Source organism: Typopeltis vanoorti, chromosome 7 (genome assembly GCF_054136105.1).
Source record: "Typopeltis vanoorti isolate ZY-2024b chromosome 7, IOZ_Tvanoo_1.0, whole genome shotgun sequence".
In the NCBI taxonomy this organism is placed as follows: Eukaryota; Metazoa; Arthropoda; class Arachnida; order Uropygi; family Thelyphonidae; genus Typopeltis; species Typopeltis vanoorti.
Window position 1 is genome coordinate 2,888,142 of NC_143555.1, and position 22,264 is coordinate 2,910,405.

Here is a 22,264-nt window from a genome sequence, read left to right on the forward strand (position 1 = left end):
ATGATATCATTTGATAACTATTTCTATGGTTACTTCATCCCCTTCAAATCCCAGTGACCAGATCTGAGTATAAAAATCCAGATGTGGTCTAATCAAAGCTTTATAGAATGGGACCAGCATGCTTTTATTTCTCGTGATCAATGTCCTCAATACTGTATAAATTCTCCGAGATGTCTTTATAACCTTTGCAGTATGTCATATGAACTTCAAACAATAATAAAAAATTCGATATATTTTAAGAATAAAATTTCAAGATTATCCTTACAACCCACAGATCTATTAAGTTTTCATGTACTCTTACTTTTTACAAACATACCTCTGACTAATACGATTGGATTACTTCATAATGACTTTCCTCCTGATATTGTAAAATTTTCGATTGTCATTAATTCAGAATATTTCAAAACAAATTATAAAAACAGAAGAAATAGCTATGGGTCTCCCACTTCACCAAATTTAGCTAATTACTTTATAACATTTCGAACAACATATTCTGGATGTTTTTTCACCTAAACCATCGATTTGGTATAGATATGTTGATAATGTTCTTGCTGTATGGAACTCCTTGTCCGATCCTCATGAATTTCTTGAAAAAATTAATTCAATAAATCCAAGAATCAAATTTACCTTGGAAGTAGATAACAATTGTCTTCCTTTTCTGGATGTTCTCATTCTACATCAACCAAATGGTAATCTACAGTTCTCAATATATACAAAACTAATTCTTACTATCAACTGTCTACTTTTATCTCTAATGGTTATAATCAGTGGTGAGCTATAAGGGGCTCGTCCGAGCCCTTTGTTAAATTTTTCTCAAATTTGCAAGCCCCTTGTTCTTCTTGTTTAATTTTTTATTTTTTCAAAAAAAAAAAAAAAAAAAAATTGAAATTTAAGCGAAACACTCGTACGGTAACCTAACAAAGTGATTTTATTAAATAAAATATGATAGTTACTGTTACCACTATTTTACAAATAAGAATTCACTTTTGATAATTGCATATTAATAAATAGGACTATAAAATAATGCCCCTTGATTGGTACTGTTGATTATCACTTGAAATATAAAAACAAAAGAGAAATATAACGTACTTCAATATTGTGTTTAGATAATATTTATTATTTATAGATTGTTTGTCGAAAACTTTTTTCGCAACAAAAGAAATTTATTTTGTTTATAAAAAAATGCGGACCATTGCATATGTGTGATTATAAAAGATTTTATTCTTATTATATTTTGATAGTTAAAAAATGTTTTTCTTATGTAAGATAAATTAACACGATGATTGTGTGCAAATATTTCATGTTTAGATCATGAAAGATTTGTTTAAAAATGATAGCCTTTACAGGTTGATTGTTCCCCTCATACTTTTTGATTGGCATTTGTACAAAAGCTGTATTAATAAACATTTTTGTGCGAAATACAGCTCTTTTTTTGCTCGACGATGCGAGCCCATTGTTAAAATTTCCATAGCTCACCACTGGTTATAATATAATACAAAAGTACATAAAGGACTTTCAGATAAAAATCTTTCCATCCAGTTTGTAAGCTTAATACTCTCCTATCTCTCCTAAAGACAAAGATCCAGCTGTTTCTTATCCTGGAGTTTATAGAATCCCCTGCATTTTGAGCTTATGTTATTCTGGATAGATTCTACACAAATTTTTTGTGAACATCAAGAATATATTTCACTTAAAAGAACCCAATAAATCCAGTTTAGTAAGGCATGCATTATTTACAAAACACAGGATTCAGTGGAACAAAACCAAAGTATTACATAAAAGTTTTTTTCTGTAAAGACTGTACAAAGAAAACAGTGAGGCACACATTCACAATCTTCTTCTTCTTCTTCTGCAGCTTCTCCCACTTAAGTGGGGTCACTGTTTGTTATGAGTCTCCTCCACACCTTCCTGTCTTGGGCTGTCACCACATCCAAGTTCTTCATCCTCGAAGTCCTCTTCTACCAGCTCCCTCCATCTCTTCTTTGGCCGCCCACGCTTCCGCCTTCCTTGCACATCCATCTGCATGACCCTTCTTCCCACATATTCGTCCTCCCTCCTCATCACATGACCAAACCATCTCAACCTTGTCTCCTGTATTTTCGCTCCTAAGTTCGTAACTTTCACAGTTCCCCTGACATAGTCATTTCTCAGATGATCCTTTCTGGTCACACCGCACATCCACCTAAGCATTCTCATCTCTGCTACTTCCATCCTGCTAATGTTATTTTTCCTCAGGGCCACAGTTTCTATAGCATATGTCATAGCTGGCCTCACTACTGTCCTATAAATTTTGCCTTTCAGATTGATCGGCACCCTCTTATCACATAACACTCCAGCCATCTCCCTCCAGTTCCTCCAACCCGCTTGTATCCTGCATCCCACTTCCTTCTCAGCTCCTCCATCTTCTTCCACTGTTGAACCTAAGTATCTAAAGTCTCTCACCTTCCTGATGACATTTCCTTCCAGCTCCAGATCTGTCTCCTGACCACCGCCCACCACCGTGCAATACATATACTCTGTCTTACTTCTGCTCAGTCTCATACCTCTCTCTTCCAGTACTTTTCTCCGTCTTTCCAGTTTAGTTTCCACTTCTTCTCTTGAATCTACACACAGCAAGATGTCATCTGCATACAACATTGTCCAAGGTGCATCTTCTCTCAACTCCTCTGTTACCACCTCCATCACAATATTAAACAGAAATGGACTTAATGCTGACCCTTGATGCAAGCCAACTGTTACTTGAAAACTTTCTGTCTGTCCCAAACAGGTCCGAACACTTGTCTTCACATTTCTGTACATTTCCCGCACCAACCTGACATATTTCTCCGGCACCTTCTTCTCCCTCAGACACCTCCAGACTTCTTGCCTTGGCACTCTATCGTATGCTTTCTCCAGATCAATAAATACCAGATGTAGCTCCCTTTGTTTCTCTCGATATTTTTCCATCATCTGTCGTAACCCAAAGATAGCATCTGTTGTTGATCTACCAGGCATGAAGCCAAATTGTTCCTTTGCAATCTCCACCTCCTCCCTCAATCTACCATCAAGAACCCTTTCTAGGATCTTCATTGTGTGGGACATCAACTTTATTCCTCTGTAATTTTTACAGTCTTGTGCATCCCCTTTACCCTTGTAGATGGGAACAAGAGTACTCTCCCTCCATTCCTCGGGTATATTTTCCTGTTGGCAAACTTTCATGAACAGGTCCCACAGCAGGTCAATTCCCTCTTCCCCCAGTGCCTTCCATGCCTCCACTGGAATTCTGTCGGGGCCCACCGCTTTTCCATTCCTCATCCTCTTCATGGCCTCTGTCACTTCCATTCTACTGATGTTCTGCACCATCCCCTCAGAAGGCTGCCCATCTCCTCTGTGAGTCCTTGCATTTTCCTCATTCAGAAGTCCCTCAAAGTATATTTTCCATCTGTTTCTTATGCCCACATCCCTCCATAATACTCTTCCTTCAGCATCTTTGATCTGCCTCACATGTAAGATGTCCTTAGCTGCTTTATTTCTACATTTCGCTAGTTGGTAAATTTTTCTCTGTCCTTCCTTTGTTTCTAATTGATCATACAGATCTTGATATGCCATTGTGAAATTGTGAATGAAACTATGTTGTGTAATTTATTTTTTTTCATTCACATTTAACATTGTTAAATGTGAATGAATATTAATCATGATTTGTATAAAAATTATTTATTGTTCCTTAAATAAGGATTACTATTTAAATATTTATTCTAAACTTAACCTACTATTAATTTATTAAATAATAATATGTGTAGAAATTTATGATAACTAAAATATATATATAAGGTAACAAAAAGTGTTATTATAAATAATTGTATACGTAATGAAAAAGCTGATTAAGTAGCTCAAATATTCTGTTTATTCTTATTTGTAAAAATTTAATGTTATGTAATCACTTATGTAAGAGTAGAGCGTTGTATTACATTAGCGAAATGTTTACGTTCATGCGTTGTCATGGAGACGCATGAAATAAACGAGCACGAGTCGAAGAGTGCGTGACCTTGGAACCAGAAAGGAGAAAGGGAGGCAATAAGAATTTTATAGAAAGAAAAGGGAAGAGTTTTGCGGAGCCTGAAGGAAAGTAGGATATAAGCAAGGAAGTGAAAGAAAATTGTAAATTCTTTAGGGCAGAAATTCATGAGAATAGTGTTTAGAAATGAGCCAAAACATAGTGAATCATATACTTAGCTGCAAGTGAAGTCAGCTGTGTTGTATAGGAAAATTAATGCCATATCTGGATAAATAAAGAGCTGGACATCCAATGAAAAATTCTGATTAGTTCCAGTTAGTCTAGGATTACGTCTTAATTTTATGTTGCCCTGAGAAGAATCATATTGAAATTAACTAGTTTGAGAAAAGTAAACAAGGAAAGATATCAATGCCTTATTGATGTGTTTTTTTTTTTGAATAGTGAAGCGCAACTAACAGTAGTTCAGTTAAATCGTTGCAGAAGTTTTATTAATGTGTTCCGCTAACGTAAATAAGTTAATTCATAAGTGTGCTCACAATTAATTGATGTATTGAAGATTGTATCTGGTAAGAGTAGTCATACATGTTTATTTATTCTAACATTAACTATAGTGTATCTTCGAAGTTCAAAGTCCGAAATAAGATTGCTTGGAATATTGTCTACCTTGAATAGTGCCTGCTGTGAATTTAAACATTAAGTACAACTGACAGATGTGTGCAGACTGATCAAATGAGAAGTTTTGTTTTATTAACTAGAATTAAGAAAATTTATAATTTTGAAGCAGTGAATTGTATTTTAAAGTTTAAAACATTGAATTGGAATGAGTGACTTAGCAAGATGTATTAAGTTATTTGTATTGTTTTATTTAAAAGTAAAATTCATGTATTTGCTATATATCGTATATTAAATGTTTTATTTTGTTAATCTAAATATTGTGTTTGCCTGAACTCCCTTTTATTGCACCGTTCATAAAAAATTCGAATCTTGCGGGTGCCCCAAGTAGAATAATAATAAATGATTTGGCCTAAAGAGAAGACTGATAACTTAATTAAGAATTGATCCTACTATTTTATATAGATTAATCTAACTGATAAGCTTAGGCGTTGATGGTTATTCATGACTATTTTTCACGGTATTAACAACACCACAAACACTTTTATCCACAAGGATGTTTTATTAATGCTAATATTTCGCTGGTTTTTAACTCAGCATCATCAGAGCACAACACACATGTAAACGCGACAGTGAGTGGGTGAAACAATAAAATTGCGAAAGACAAAAGATCTAAAGTCCTATTTTTGGCGCCCTCTAACGGAAAAAAAAAAAAAAAAAAAAAAAAAAAAAAAAAAAAGGCAGCAGTTATCCAGGAGTTTTTCTTAGGATAACCGTCTCCCAAATTTTTGGCAAATTAATGCAACCATATTTGTTAAGGTTGGGAGAATTCTTCAAAGCCATTGCTGACTCAAAAAATAATCTTTCAGATCTATAACAACTCCTAAATAGCACATTCGTTTTCCTCCATCTAATCCTGTGTGAAGGAGTGTCCAAAGCGTGGTCTGCCAGTCCCGACTTGCCATAGTAATAGTAGCGAATGTATCTTTCATGTTCTTCCAGGCGGATGTTCACTGATCTTCCTGTTTGCCCATAATAGGCCAAGTCACAGTCACATGGAACTTCATACACTCCTGGGTGTACTAAAGGGTGAAGTTTATCCTTTGGCGAGCGGATCAGAGTTGCCAGCTTGACATGAGGCTTGAAGGTGGTGCGAAGGCCATGTTTCAACAATACTTTGGCTATCTTTTCCGATGTACCTCTGATATAGGGAATGGAAATGGTCATGTTGTATTCTTGTGTATTGGGGGGGGGCAGAGTAATGTTATTGTTTCACCCACTCACTGTCGCGTTTACATGTGTGTTGTGCTCTGATGATGCTGAGTTAAAAACCAGCGAAATATTAGCATTAATAAAACATCCTTGTGGATAAAAGTGTTTGTGGTGTTGTTAATACCGTGAAAAATAGTCATGAATAACCATCAACGCCTAAGCTTATCAGTTAGATTAATGATTCTACACGGAGAAGATATTGTCTACAAAGCGCGACGGTTCGGTAAGTTAAAACTGAAATTGTCCAGAAAATTGAACCGGTTAGCCTTCCTTAAACGATGCCGCGACAACGACATTATTCCATCGTTTCTGAAATTCAAAGAAAAGTTGCAATCGGCAAAGGCACATCGTATTTATCGACGGGCGAGTTTAGCGCTTCTTCGAGAACAAATCGCCGCTACTCGCATAGAGCTTAGTAAGCTAAACAGCTCTATCACAGCTCTACAACAAGAACTAATAAACTTATTAAATCCTGAAATATGGACTGTCCTACAGCAGATCTCCGAAGTTGCAGCAAAAAAAGAATTCACAAAAGTTAAAAGCAAGCACCTAAAGAAATTTGAACTACTACAACAGCGCCAACATACGAAGTCCCGACCGCAACTTCAACGAGACCACGTGGTCGTAAACCTATCGTCGGAAACACTCACTGAAGAAGCCAAGAACGCTCTCAGTCTAGGACATAACTTTGCCATCGCGCCCAAACGAATTCCCAAACTCGAAATTATGATGAAAGTAGAACGGGGTATTCACGATCTTCCGCCAGCAATGGCCAATAACATGCGACTAGACATAGCAAATATTATAAACAAAGCTAAGCCGCCAAAAAGTAATATACCACATAAGCAAATAACTGCCCTAAAAAAGTTATATAATAATAAAAATATTATTATTACAAAAGCCGATAAAGGCAATGCAACAGTTATCATGAATAAAGAAGAATATAACAAAAAAATGCAAGATCTTATATGTGACAGTTCCACCTATCAAAGTATACATCGAGACCCTACAATGTCGCAAAAGAAAAAAGTCCGAAAATTACTAAAAAAAGTGACATCATGGCCCAAAGAAATCATCAGGAAAATAAAACCAATTCATGTTAAAACACCCCGTATTTATGGATTACCAAAAATCCACAAAACTAATGTTCCCCTACGCCCCATAGTTGATAGCATAGATAGTCCCACATATAAACTGGCCCGGCATTTAGCTAAGTCTCTTGCCCCACTTACTGGCAACTCCTCTACTTTTGTTAAAAATTCAATCCATTTCAAAACACTGGTTAAAAATCTAATCCTAAAAAATTCAGACATAATGGTTAGTTTCGATGTCACCTCCCTATTTACCAATGTACCACTTATAGACACTCTTGATTTAATCAAGTCTAAATTTCCCCCAGACATTTTTGAATTATTTCAATTTACTATGAATGCAGGTTACTTTACATGGGGTGGGAAATTCTACAAACAGATTAATGGTACTGCAATGGGTTCCCCCCTCTCCCCCCCATTAGCAAATTTTTACATGGAACACTTTGAAAACCAAGTACTTACCACAGCTACGTACAAGCCACAAGTCTGGTTGCGCTACGTAGACGATGTGTTTGCCATCTGGCCCCATGGACAAGACACTTTGGACGCTTTTGTCACCTACCTAAACAGCCAACACCCCAAAATTCACTTCACAGTGGAAAAAGAATCAAATAACTGTCTACCATTTCTTGACACATTAGTCACCCGCCTTTCAGATGGATCACTATCCTTTTCTATTTACAGGAAGCCTACACACACAGGAAGATACCTACATAAACAATCACATCATCACCCAGTCCAACAGTACGGCATTTTAAAAACACTTACACACAGAGCCAGAGCCATTTGTTCTAACGATACAGCTCTGACCACTGAACTCCAGTACCTGCGCCATACGTTCTTAGCCAACGGCTACAATCCCTACAAAATAGAAAAAATACTACATAGGCCCATTACTCTGCCCCCCCCCAATACACAAGAATACAACATGACCATTTCCATTCCCTATATCAGAGGTACATCGGAAAAGATAGCCAAAGTATTGTTGAAACATGGCCTTCGCACCACCTTCAAGCCTCATGTCAAGCTGGCAACTCTGATCCGCTCGCCAAAGGATAAACTTCACCCTTTAGTACACCCAGGAGTGTATGAAGTTCCATGTGACTGTGACTTGGCCTATTATGGGCAAACAGGAAGATCAGTGAACATCCGCCTGGAAGAACATGAAAGATACATTCGCTACTATTACTATGGCAAGTCGGGACTGGCAGACCACGCTTTGGACACTCCTTCACACAGGATTAGATGGAGGAAAACGAATGTGCTATTTAGGAGTTGTTATAGATCTGAAAGATTATTTTTTGAGTCAGCAATGGCTTTGAAGAATTCTCCCAACCTTAACAAATATGGTTGCATTAATTTGCCAAAAATTTGGGAGACGGTTATCCTAAGAAAAACTCCTGGATAACTGCTGCCTTTTTTTTTTTTTTTTTTTTTTTTTTTTTTTTTTTTTTTTTTTCGTTAGAGGGCGCCAAAAATAGGACTTTAGATCTTTTGTCTTTCGCAATTTTATTGTTTCACCCACTCACTGTCGCGTTTACATGTGTGTTGTGCTCTGATGATGCTGAGTTAAAAACCAGCGAAATATTAGCATTAATAAAACATCCTTGTGGATAAAAGTGTTTGTGGTGTTGTTAATACCGTGAAAAATAGTCATGAATATTTTATATAGACTATTCTAAAAATAGAGTGGGGCAGTATAATTATAAATTTCTCTACTTTTGGATCGGTGATCAATTTGTGATTAAGTGTTATACTGATAAGAGTGACTTGAACCAAGATGGCGAATTTAGAACATAACATGAAAATAGAACGTCACGACACCATGGCCTTCGCCTGTGCCACAACTCTCTTGGCTTCTTGCTTTCTCTCTTTGTACACCTCTCTGTCCTCTTCCACTCTTGACTCATCCCACTTCTGCTTTGCCTTCCTCTTAGCTGTCACTGCCACTTGTACATCATTATTCCACCACCAACCCTCCTTCTGCTCTCTAATCTTTCCAGATGTCTCACCAAGCACCTCGATTGCACAGCTCAGGATTACTTTTGAATTATGTTTCCACCAATCTTGTACACTTTCCAGTCCATCCGAAATCCTCTCTAACACTCTCTCCCTAAAACGATTCCTCACACTCTCCTCTTTTAAGCGAAACCACTTAATTGTCTTCATCCCATGGCAACCAGAAGTTCTTATCTTCGATCTTATTTTAAAGTCTGCGCACAGCAGTTGGTGTTGTTGTGCTACTTGATCTGTTGGAATTACTTTACAATTTGTCACAACCTTAAGATGTTTTCTTCTAGTCAAAATGTAGTCAATTTGTGAGCTGTTGTTACCACTTCTAAATGTTATCAAATGTTCTTCCCTCTTGAAGAAAAACGAGTTCACAATTGCCAGATCAAACGCTACTGCAAAGTCCACAACCCTCTCTCCTTCCTGGTTCATCATTCCCACTCCGTGGCCACCATGCACCCTTTCGCAGTCTCTATTCTGTCTTCCTATGTGCCCGTTCAAGTCTCCTCCGACAATCACCATCTCATTTTCTTCCAATTCCCTCATTTCTTCATCTAACACGTTCCAGAACTCATCTTTTTCCTCTGCTGTACAACCAACTTGCGGGGCATATACACATAATACGACCACCCGCTCTTCTCCAAGACCCAATTTCTTTGACGAAATTGCATAAGACATAACGATTTAGCAAGATAGGAAAGACTCACCCCTAGCCCTCGAATACTCTAATGGCATCAGGGGGAAGGAGCAAGGAGAGGAGAAAGAAGAGGAGGGACCAGTCTACAGAATAATATAACAGATATATATTACATGAAGTAAGGCATGGTCCAGCATCAGGTACCTTGGGTTTGCCATGCCCGTACTCACTAAAGTGAGCCCTTGAGCTAACACATTCACAATACAAATGTTAACAAAAACAATTGCCTTAAATTTTCTTGATTTTGGGAAGTTATACTGATCAACACTTGCCATTCATGTGTTCAATAAATTGTAATTAATTTTATATTGAAAAATTACCTAATTTATGTTATTGTAATTTCTTTTTGGATATCTATTAATGCAGATGGAGCTTTTCTTCTGCAGCCGATAGTGCATATAATATCTTGCACTTTTAACTAAATTGATGTTCTCTTTTTGTGATTGTTTTCCTATAATTGTATTGATAATGGCTATGAAACACAACTGAAAATTCTACAAATAAAAATATTTAAATTAATGTGATTCTGTTATTAATAAAGTTATAATGAATTCTTCCACTTATGTCTTGAATTTTAGGTCAACTCTAATAAAGTGATCATTAAATGCTCAACTACGAGGTAGGTCTGAAAGTTTCTGTCCTGACATACAAAAGTTGTCTCTATATTGTGTATTTTTTGGTTTTCCTGAGAAGGTGGGATTGGAATCGGATGCATAGCAGTGGAAGAGAAGATAACAGAAGTTTTCATTATTTAGATATTTAGTATACTTAATATGTTTTATACTTATAGTTTACTGATAATTATATAGTTATACTCACTAATACTTATTTAGCATTTAGCTGTAATAGTTCCTCGACACTATTTTGAATAACAATGGCAGAAGCAGCTAAAATTGCAAATGGCATATCACCAAATCCACCTTCATTTAAGGACTCCATTTTGCATGATATAATAAGGGATTTTGTGGCATGCAAGACTTGTGGAATGCATGTGTCCCACCAGCTGTATATGTAGCAGGTGAGAGAAGGAGAAATACGTATATGCGCAAAATGCAGGCAATGGGAAGAACCTGGTGAGTTAGAGATGACTATAACTGACTTCGTTGAGACTATAACGGACATCGTTGAGTCAGAGGTGGGAGATTCTCAATGTAGAGAGATGAGTGGTGTGACAGAGGGTGAGAATAGCAAGAAAAATATGAATGAAAAAATGAGAGTGGGGAGTGTGGAAGATTGAATGATTGTGAAGTTTTCAGAGATGGTCTCAATTGGGAGGATGAATGGCAAACAAGAGTGGCTGACTTGTAGAGAGAGAGAGAGAGAGATAGATGAAGTGAATGAGCAGGTGGAATGTCTAGGGGAATGAGATGAGAAGTATGAAAGATGAGATTAGGCGAATGAAAGAGATGAATGCAAGGCAAATCAGAATAGGAGTGAGAGAGTTATGGGAATGATAGAAGAGGAGAGGATAGGAACAATAGAAGAGAGAGAGAGAGAGAGAGAGAAGGGGGGGAGAGAGAGAGAGAGAGGAGGGCAGAAGGAGAGAGAGAGAGTGTTATGGGAATGGTAGAAGAAGAGAGAATAGGAACAGTAGAAGAGATGGAATGAGAGAGACTTATGGGAATGATAGAAGAGAGAGAATAAGAGAGGGTTATGGGAATGATAGAAGAGGAGAGAATAGGAACAGTGGAAGAGAGGGAATGAGAGAAAGTTATGGGAATGATAGAAGAGGAGAGAATGGGAAACAGTAAGAGAGAGGGAATGAGAAGAATGCAAGGGAGCACTAAAACCAGGGACAGAGTGATGTCAGGAAGGCAGGTAAGTAGGGGAACACAGAGACAAAGTGTTAGAGGAGAGAAAGTGAGGGTTGCAGGTGAGCAATCGAGGAACAGGGTGGTAAGAGGTGTAATGTATAGGGACACAATGATCTGTGGTGTACAAGATAGGATGCGTGAGGAGTGTTTGCCTGGAGGAACGATAGAAAGTGTGGCTATGCAAATTAAACGGAGTGAAAGGGTGGATAAGATGATTGTGATGGCAGGAACGAATGACTTGAGAGGCAATGTAAATTGGGCAGAGAGGAAAAATAGTGTACATTTTGCCTAGGTATAATAGTGATCAGCTGAGCAGAAGAGCAGTAACATTGAATAACATAATAGCTAGAATGTGTCAGAAGAGAGGATTGGAATATGAGGATGCTTGGATGGCGTTTGAAGACAGAAAGCTTGCATTTGAATGAGGAATGAAGTAGGCATCTGGAGAGATTGCTGTTCTGAACGAGTTGGTGTGTCAATGCAGAGAAACTAGAATACCCAGGGTGGATGGTAACAGGCGTGGCCTCTTGTGGGAATGGGTACTAGAGAAAAAAAAAAGGGGGGGGAGGGGGAACGACATCAGGTAATGCTGAGTCCAGTGGACTCTAGAGGGGATAATGCTAGGTATAGAAACACTGGCACTTTTATGCTTTATACTAATGCCAGGAGTATCCAGAATAAAGGAGAGGAATTGGTGGCGCTGATAGCATCAGCCTGGCCAAAGATTATTGGGATCACTGAGACGTGGTTGACAGAAAAGGATATAATAACAATAATGGAAGTAGCAGAGTACAGCATTTTTCAGCAGGATAGGAAGGGAAAGCATGATGGGTGGAGTACTGCAAGTGATGACTTATGTCCTCTAAGAGTGGTGGGTTTGGAAGGCAATGACACCAATGATTTTGAAAGCATATGGTGTGAGGTAGAGGTGGGCAAGACAGGATATTTAGTAAGTTGTTACTACAAACCAAGGAGCACACAGGGTGGGGACGAGGAGATTTTTAGGCAGTTGAGCTTGGCAAGTGCAAGAAGAATGATTGTTATGGGAGATTTTAACTACAGCAGTATAAATTGGGGAGAGGAAGATGCATGTAGCAATAACGGAATGGAATTTCTAGAATTCTTGAGGGACAAATATCTTAGGCAACATGTAATAGAGGGATCAAGAGGTTCAAGAGTTTTGGATTTGGTCATTGCATCAGATGAGTTGATAATAACTAAGATGACATCTCTCCCACCGCTTGGAGAGAGTGACAACCTGGTTTTGATTTGGAAAATGAATACACATGCAGGAGTATCAAAGAGATGGGAACATATGTGGAATTATAATATCAACTTAGGGAAATTTAATGGAGGAAGGAATTGGAAGGTCAGGATATCATTAATGCTTCGGAAATTGTGAAGGAATATTTGTTAGCAGCAATAGTAAGTTGTATTCCACAAGTGAAGAAGAGGACACAATTTAGTGTAAAGTGGATGATAAACAATATTAAACAAGAACTGCATGTGAAAAAGAGGCTATGGAAGAGATGTAAGGAGACAGGTGAAGAGCAGATGCATGAAGAATATACGGCACAGGCCAGGAGAGTGACTAATATAGTAAGGAAGGCAAAACTGGAATATGAGAAGAGATCGGCCTTAAGATTCCAAGAAAATCCTAGGGAATTTTTTAGCTATGTGGCCAGTATGAGGAGAAATGATTGTGGAAGAATGACATTGTGGGATAAAAATGGGAATACAGTGACTGATGCAGAGGACATAGTGGAATTGTTCCATGAACACTTCATTGGAGTAGTTCATCTTGGAGGAGTAAATTTTAATACTGGAGAGATAGAGCAGGTTCGAGTTTTAAAGGTGAAGGAGGAGTATGTGTTTCAAATACTGAGTACTCTGGATGTCAGTAAAGCTGTGGGACTGGATGGTATTTCACCACGAGTTTTGAGAGAATGTGCTAAAGAACTGATAGCTCCTTTGATCTGGCTTTTCAATGAAAGTCTGGATATGGGAAAGGTGCCCAGGGAATGAAAGGAAGGTAAGATAGTGCCATTGCATAAGGGCAGAAAAATGTGAAGGACCGTATACAGCATTGGGCAGATGAGGGTAATGTTCTAAGTGAGAGTCAACATGGATTTGTTAAAGGGTGCTCTTGTTTTAGAAATATGCTAGCCTTTTATAATAAAGTAACAAGAGCAGTAGATGAAGGAAAGGCATATACTGCCATTTTCCTAAACTTAGCAAAGGCATTTGACAGGGTACCACATGATAAGCTGATATTTAAGTTGCAGCACGTGGGTCTGCATGTCAGGTTGGTCAACTGGATTCAGGATTGGCTGTCCAATAGGTATCAGAGAGTTATGTATGGTGGGGAAGTTTCAAGGAGGTAGAAGGATACAAGTTTGGTCGCACAGGAGTCAGTACAATATTGTTTAACCTTTATATCAATGACATTGTCAGTAGATTGCAGGGGGATGTTCAGTTGTTCGCAGATGATGTGAAGCTGGGAAGGGTTATTAGTAATAGTGCAGATGTGGTAGCCTTGCAAGAGGATTTGAATAAGCTAGACATGGGCTAGTGAATGGGGGTGTCAGTTTAATGCAGCAAAATGTAAGGTCTTGAGGTTTGGGAACACATCGATGGGACGCTGCATACACTATGGGAGGAGATATACTGGAGGAAGTAGGGGAGACAAGACATCTGGGGTGGATGATTTATAGAAACCTGAAATTCAGGGGACATATTGCAAAGGTGGTGAAGGTAATTCAGAGGACTGTTGCAATACTGAGAAGGACACTGGCAGGCAGAGATAAGAGAGTTATCATTCTGTTGTATAAGACCCTGATCAGACCACACTTAGACTATTGTTCTCAGATTTGGTCCCCAGGATTTGAAGGGGATAAATTAACTGTGGAAAGGGTACAAAGGCAGATAACAAAGATGGTTTCAGGACTGTACAATGTTAGTTATGAGGATCAGCTGAGGGAGTGTGGGCTGCAGGGTTTGGTGGATAGAAGAAGGAGGGGGTGATATGATTGAGACTTTTAAACTGTTGAGAGGTGGTTACAATGTTGTCACTGGGGAAGTTCTTTACCTTGGCTGAACAGCAGGAAGGAGTGATAACAAGGGGCCATGCCTGGAAGTTACAAAAGGAAGCTGTGAGCAAGAGGATGAGGAGTGGTTTCTTTGCATGGAGGGCAGTTGAACCATGGAATGCATTGCCTGATAGAGTGGTGAGAGTGAGAATGGTCAATGAGTTTAAGGAGTGGTATGATAGACTTAGTGTTTTTTAGGCGGGACCTCCTACGATGAGTCTTTCGACTCCATGGAGTCCCGAATAATAATAATAATAATAATAAATTCGTGCTAATTTTAAAACAGCATGCTTGACAGATAGCACTATCTATGGGGAGGCTGGTGTAGCAGTTTCAACTTTCTTTCTGCATCATTCAGTTGGAGACACTTGTGTGACTAACACATGCACACTAAGTGGATATAATGTTAAAAATTGAGTACCACGCTGTGATAAAGTTTTTTCCCCAAAGTAGAGCTTTCTCCAAGTGCTGTCAAATAGTGATTGAATGGTGTTTATGTGGAAAGTTCTCCTTCATATTCCACCATGAAAGAATGGACAAAACAGTTTCTGCTAGGCAGATAGAGCATCGAAAATGATCCTTGTAATGGTCAGCCTATGGAAGTGATGACTGAGGAAAATGTCTCTCTTGTTGAGGAGCAGTTGCTCAATGACAGACAGCTGAAGCTCAAAGAAATCTCACTAAGGTTGGGGCTCTCTATAACAACCATCTTTCACATCATTCACAAGAAGCTTCACGTCAGTGCAAGGTGGATGCCCCAACTTCTCTCTTCAATTCAGAAGGAGTATCATGTGACCTGTTCCTGCAAGTTTTTAGAGCTTCTTTGCTAAGGGAATCAGAGAGAAATGCTGGAATCCATTGTCACCGAGGATAAAAGCAACGTCCTTTATTATGATCTTCTTTCCAAAAGGGAATCCACAGAGTGGTGCAAACCAGGCAAAGCACCGTTGAAAAAAAGCCAAGGTCACCCAGTCCACCGAGAAGATCATGGCAACAATCTTTTGGGACTGACATAGAATACTCTTGATTGACTTCAAGGAAAGGAATACCACCATGAATGCAATATATTATACTTCACTTCTGCACAATGCCGTAAAGGAGAAGAGACAAGGAATGCTGAGTGATGGTGTTTCTCTGCTTCACGACAATGCTCCAGTCCATATGGCTAATGTTGCGAAGGCTGCAGTGAAGGACTGTGGTTTCCAGGAGACTGAACACCCACCCACCCACCCTACAAGCCCAGATCTAGCACCCAGTGACTACTACCTCTTCTTGAAACTGAAGAAAGACCTTCGAAGAAAAAAGTTTGGAGATAACAATAAGGTGAAAGAGTTACTGCAGACAAAAGTACAGACTATGTTTTCAAGGGCATAAAAATGTTAATTCCAAGGTGTGAAAAGAGATTATGTTGAAAAGTGACAGCTGGTTTCTTTCTATCACCTCTAAAAGTAAGTCAGGCCAGAAACATATGGAACCATCCTCGTATGTAACCTCCATTGCTCACCAGAGTTCCATCTCCATCCGGTAAAGTAATCAGGACACAATCATTTTTCTTCCTACAAGCCACATAACAAATGAAAACTCCTTGGGATTCTCATTGGATTGCATTGCTAGTCTCTTCTCATATTGTAATTTTTCTCTTCTCACTGAACTACTCACTTTCCTGATTTGAACTTTATATTCCTCATGCAACTGTTATTCACATTTTTCTCTTTATTTGATTACCATAATCACTTTTTCATGTGTAGTTTCCCCTTTGTTTTCTCTTGTCATCCATTTGCCACCAAATCACTCTACTGATACTAAATAACTCAAGATAAACAATCTTCCATTGCTGTCAACAAATTTGTAAGTCTCCCCCATGCATTAATGACATCTCTTCCTTCAAATTCTTTCATCCACTGCACTACTACAAACTGGTTTCTACATCTATGATAGTTGCCAGCCTCATAACACCACTGTAAATTCCTTCCTTCTCCCTTGATACCTTTATATGTCTATGTATCTTCCAAGTCAGGACTAACTGGTCACTCACAAACAGGGGCAAGTATGACATCTCAGTCACAATCAGATCCTCTGATCAAATCCAAAACTCTTGATGCTCGTCTTCCCTCCACCACATATTGCCAAAGACAGCTGTTCCTCAAGAAATCCAAAAATTCAGTTCCCTTAATAGTGCTTGCCCAGTTTATATTGCTACAGTTGAAGTCACCCATAAAGATCACTCACTTTACACTTACCAAACTAATTTGTCTAAACATGTGCTGCTCATCATCTATACTATCAGGTCTATAACAACATCTTTACTTACAAGTTGTTTTTTTTTCTTCTTGTTATATTTCAATATGCAAGATTCATTCATATTAAGCAAAAAGCCAGGGTTTTCCTAGTTCTTCACAACAATATTTGCCACATCTAATAAGTGTCTTTTTGATATTTTCTTTTAAGAGCAGCACATTTGATGTCATAACAGAAATGCAATATTCTAAATCATTTCATCATTCTTTGCAAAATAGGCCTTTGCTAATGGTAACTACCAACACAGGGCAAGATAATTGTCACTATTTATAGTGTACTTATATATAGTTATCTATATATATATATCATCATGCGTATCGAGGATTTAAGCCTAGCATGGCCTGTTCCGGCCATGCTAGGCTTAAATTAGAAGTCATCGTTGAATTGTTTAAGAGGACATCCTGGTTTTCTTTTTCCTAATGGTTTGTACTTTAAGGTTTGTTTTGGTAATCTTTCTGTTTTCATTCTTTGAACGTGTTCCATCCATTTATGTTTATATTTTTTAATTTTTTCTATTACTGGTTCTTGGTTTAATTCTTTCATAATATCTTCGTTTCTTTTGTGATCAAATAGGGTATACTTTGCAGTTTTTCTCATAAACTTCATTTCTGCTGTTGTTAATCTTTGTTTGTCTTTTTGTTTTATTGTCCGGATTTTGCTTCCATACATTAAGACTGGTAGGGCTAATGTATTGTATACTTTTAGCCTGGTTTGTTTTTGAACTAGGTTTGGTTTAAATATAGAGTTAATTACACCTGTTATTTTTAAATATTTTGCAATTTTTACATTTATATCTTTTTCATTTTCATATGTGATCATACATCCTAGGTAGTTAAATGAATTCACCTGTTCTAAGATCTTGTTATCTATTACTATTTTAGTTCTTGCTGGATCTTGTGCTTTAAAGGCCATAGTTTTTGATTATTCTGTTGATATTATCATACCATAATCTTTGGATATCTCATTTAGATTTAAAATAGCTTTCTGTAAGTTATCTTCAGAATTTGTAATTATTATTTGGTCGTTGGCAAAGAGGAGAGTGTTTAAGTTAGCTGTAGGAGAAAGTTTAATTCCTTAATGTAAATTTTTACTCCATTTTATTATTATTTATAATATATATATATATATATATATATATATATATATATTTATTTATTTATTTATACTTATAAGTTATTAAAGTTAATAAACAAAGGTACTAAGTTAATAAAAAAATTAATTAAAAACAAGTTGCAGATTTATAGTTTTTTTCCCATCTCTCGGAGAGATCTAGCACAAGACCAAATCCTGATTACTGGAGGAATGAAGTGGCCTGAAAAGTTCTATATTCAGAATTGAAGCATGGTTTCTGTGTTATCTTCTAATCTACTGATTTGTAATCTTTTGAAAGAGGGAAAAACTACACTAAATAACGAGGGCACATCTCTAGCTAGGATTTATTTTCTTCTGAACTGCTCATGTGCAAATCATTCAGATGCAAAGGCTAGAGAAAAACTTATTCATAAAGAATTACTGTGCAATTTATTAATTACTCTATTAGACAGTTCTGGGATTACAAAAAATATGGCATAATTATCTCTCTCTTTGTGTCTGTGCACGTGCGTGCGTGTGTGTGATGCAATGCTACTGGTGCTAGAATCCATGCTGAGAGAATTTTCCTCTCTTCTTAAATTTAAACAGTTAAAGTTATCTATACAGTTCTGCTTTTCTTTATATAATAATATTATTATATATAATATTATTATATAATATTTCTTTATTATATAAAGAAAAGCAGAACTTTTGTTATATATATATATATATATATATATATATATATTATATATATATATAATAAAATAGATATATCAGACTGACACAAAGTTCAAGTAAAAAAGTGTTCTCTTCACTTACCTTTGGATTTAAATCGCTGTAGTCTACAATCAGGATCATAGCATTTTTGATAGTATGTACTATGCTTCAGGTCTACAACAAGCCTAAAAAAAACAATTTTATTTCAATCAGGGGGAAGAAAATGCTGTTTCCATATTTCCTAATCTTTTTTTTCCCCCTTTCTTGAATGAAAATTAACACTTACGCATAATATTCAAGTTAGCATTCATTCATATTTATCAACGATTTACAATTAAACAGTATTCATTCAAGATTAATGGTATACAGACTACAAACTTGATTCATTTTGTTGGTAGTTTTTCTACTTGGTTATGCTATAAATTAAAGATTCCAAGGAATTATAATCTTGGTTTAATCCTTTATCCAAGAGTAAACAAACAAAGTTTGTACCTGAAGTATTTTCAGGACTGGGGCAACTCACATATAGAAGCTAATGACTTCTCATCACTTGCCTTAGTATCGCATAATGCTATAATGCATTAGCTTCTATATACGAGTTGCCCAGTCCTGAAAATACTCCACATGGAAACTTTGTTTGCTTAAATTTGGATAAAGGATTAAACCAAGAATATAATTTCTTGGAATCTTTAATTTATAGAATAACCAAGTGGAAAAACTTCCAACAACTATCTCTAATCCAGTGTAATTTAATAATAAGGTGCGACACCTTTTGGCTACTGGTATATGAAACTATGACTTCTGTATTATGTCAACCTTGGAATCACCTTTTGGTCTGGCTCCCACTCATGAGGTCAAAATTGGTTCTTGAGTCTTTCTTACAAGAAGTCAACAATACATATGCCGTACAAAGAATAACAGTTCCTTCAACTATGAAGGAAAATAAGGTAATAGCATATGCCCATGAGGAATTTGATTCCATATATACATATATATTTTGTTATTTTGGAAAAATTCAACAAAAGCAGTGCATTAATTATTAATGCAGGGAAGACTAAATTAAAAGTTTATGGAAAGTGGGATCTTGGAAGCATTCCTTTTGGACTAACCACTAAGAGAGAACCTCTCATTATGCTTGGAATCCCCTTATCCAATATTACCAGTCCAAGAACTTATATACAAGAACTTTGGAATTTTAAAAGACTGGAAAATAGGGCCACTCTCCTTTTCTTCTAAAGCCATAGTACTCAAAACCCTAATCTTTCCTGCTCAGCTATACATAATAAATATTACAGACATTACAGAAGCTGAAGAAAAGCCACTAGTAAGCATCTGCAATTTTTTTGGTCCAGCCGATACCAAGAAGTTAAAAAGGAATTTCTTCAACTATCAAAAAAGCATGGAGGATTTGGAGACTTCCAGTCTTAAAATTCTGCTATTTAAGCAATAATACAGCTTCTAAAATCCATAAAATATTGCAGACCTTTCTCCGGTACTACTTGGATTTTCATCCTCCAATGTTTGGAGTTAATGATTATACAGGTCCAAAAGCTGAGATTGTTCCTGAATACTACGACACTCTGTGCTTAACTCTAAAACTGCTAAAACACTCTGGAATTGACATTCTTTCCATTAAAAAAAGTAAATATTTGGTATAAAGAAATCTATAATCTCTTTCACTGCAAAGTTCCACAGTTAGGTACTGACAACAATATTTTGTTTCATATCTTGGTGAGTTCCAAGGGTACCTAACAGGAGGGATCTTGCTTGGAGAATTGCATATGGCTTCCTTCCAGTCAATATCTTCAAATGGAGGTACTTTAATATTGGAAATCCAATCTGTGACATCTGTTAATGATTGGAAACAGAGTAGAACATGCATTCTACAGCTGCCCTCTTGTTCTGTGTATTTGGAACAGATTATGTAATGTGTTGGGCATGCCACTATTTAGAACAGAACTGGTTATTTTTTTACAATACCCACCACTGTCAACAATGGGAAGAGAATTTTGATTTTTATAATTAATGAATTAAAATACCATTTATGGAAGGTTAGAAAAAAACATGGATTTGACAAATAGCAATATGATATCCAGATGCTTTACAATATTGTGATGTGGAAAATTTATTGTTCAGTCAGACGTTTTTTGTATTTAGAAAGAAGCATTCTAGGAGATATCAAATTTATCATTAGATGGTGTAGACCACCCACATTATGCAATATTCACCAGGGGGAGATAAAATTCTATCTATTCTTGCTATGAGAGATTTTTGAAATAGTTCCATCTTCTTAATTCAATGTCAATTGCGGGGATGACTGGGAAGCAAGCCCAGGCAGAGAAGGCCAAATCAAGGCGGTTAATTCAGATAACGCTAAACCTCCTCAGTATAAGTCATCTTTGCATTTTAGTTTGAATTGGTCTTTTGGTTGTTCACCTATATGAGACTGATGAAAAAGGAAAACTGATAGCCTTTGACTATATGATGATATAAAAGAGTTGAGGCATTTTCTCTTTTTTATTATTACTATTATATTATTATATTACTATTATTACTATACATTACTATTATATTAATTTCATTTATTAGCACTTTTCTCTCATACTATCTATCTGTATTTCTTTCTCCTAATACTATCAGGCTCTCTTGCAGCCCTATACTAACTACTCTAGGACTATGATGAGCAACCCTTTACTTTTTCACCTCAATACAGGTCAAAAACAGTCTGGGTAGTAACCCTTCCCATAATGCATAGCATTATACATGTCCATAAGGATATGTGCCCTGCATTATGGGATACTAAGGCAAGTGATGAGACGTCATTAGCTTCTATATATGAGTTGCCCAGTCCTGAAATTACTTCAGATGCAAACTCTGTTTGCTTACTCTTGGATAAAGGATTAAACCAAGAATATAATTTCTTGAAATCTTTAATTTATATTTAATATAATTAACGGCTATTTTAGCCTGTTTTTGTTTAGGAGTGTCCCTTATATTTAATACATTGGCTAACATCACTCAAAAAGGGGTGTGTGTATATATATATATATATATATTTTAGGGCATTATGGGTGAGTATAGAAGGCAATTATGGCAGAATAAAAAATGTGGAAAAATTTTGTACATACCTTGTTTTCGGTTTAAGGATGCCTTCTAAATCCAAGCTCTTGCTGAAAGGTTGTATGTAAACAGGGGGGAGGGGGGAAGACGGAAAGAACATGGGGATGTGCTTGAGACATGGGGAAATAAGTTTGGAAACCCGGGTTACTATTAATAATATATATATAAATATATATATATATATATTATTTTGTTGTGGGGAGAGTGTGGGAGAGGGGGGGGAAAAACGAAGGGGAAGGGTATCCTTATCCCAGTAAGAACCCTTGCCCCAGTTTCCACATAAGGATACCCTTCCTCTTCGTTTTTCCCCCCTCTCCCACACTCTCCCCACAACAAAATAATATATATATATATATATTTATATATATATTATTAATAGTAACCCGGGTTTCCAAACTTATTTCCCCATGTCTCAAGCACATCCCCATGTTCTTTCCGTCTTCCCCCCTCCCCCCTGTTTACATACAACCTTTCAG

General features: G+C 36.9%; 1 protein-coding gene across 5 annotated transcripts in view; it reads right to left on the bottom strand.

The window, feature by feature from the left end:
• Positions 1 to 22,264, bottom strand: part of LOC150104450 (DNA-directed primase/polymerase protein-like) — a 369,024-nt gene that overhangs the window by 9,283 nt on the left and 337,477 nt on the right. For all 5 annotated transcript variants that reach the window (XM_090395149.1, XM_090395148.1, XM_090395150.1 and 2 more), the window contains one exon: positions 18,771 to 18,853. In XM_090395149.1, coding sequence (XP_090251275.1) covers positions 18,771 to 18,853 — 83 coding nt within the window. The remainder of the gene's footprint in view (positions 1 to 18,770; positions 18,854 to 22,264) is intronic.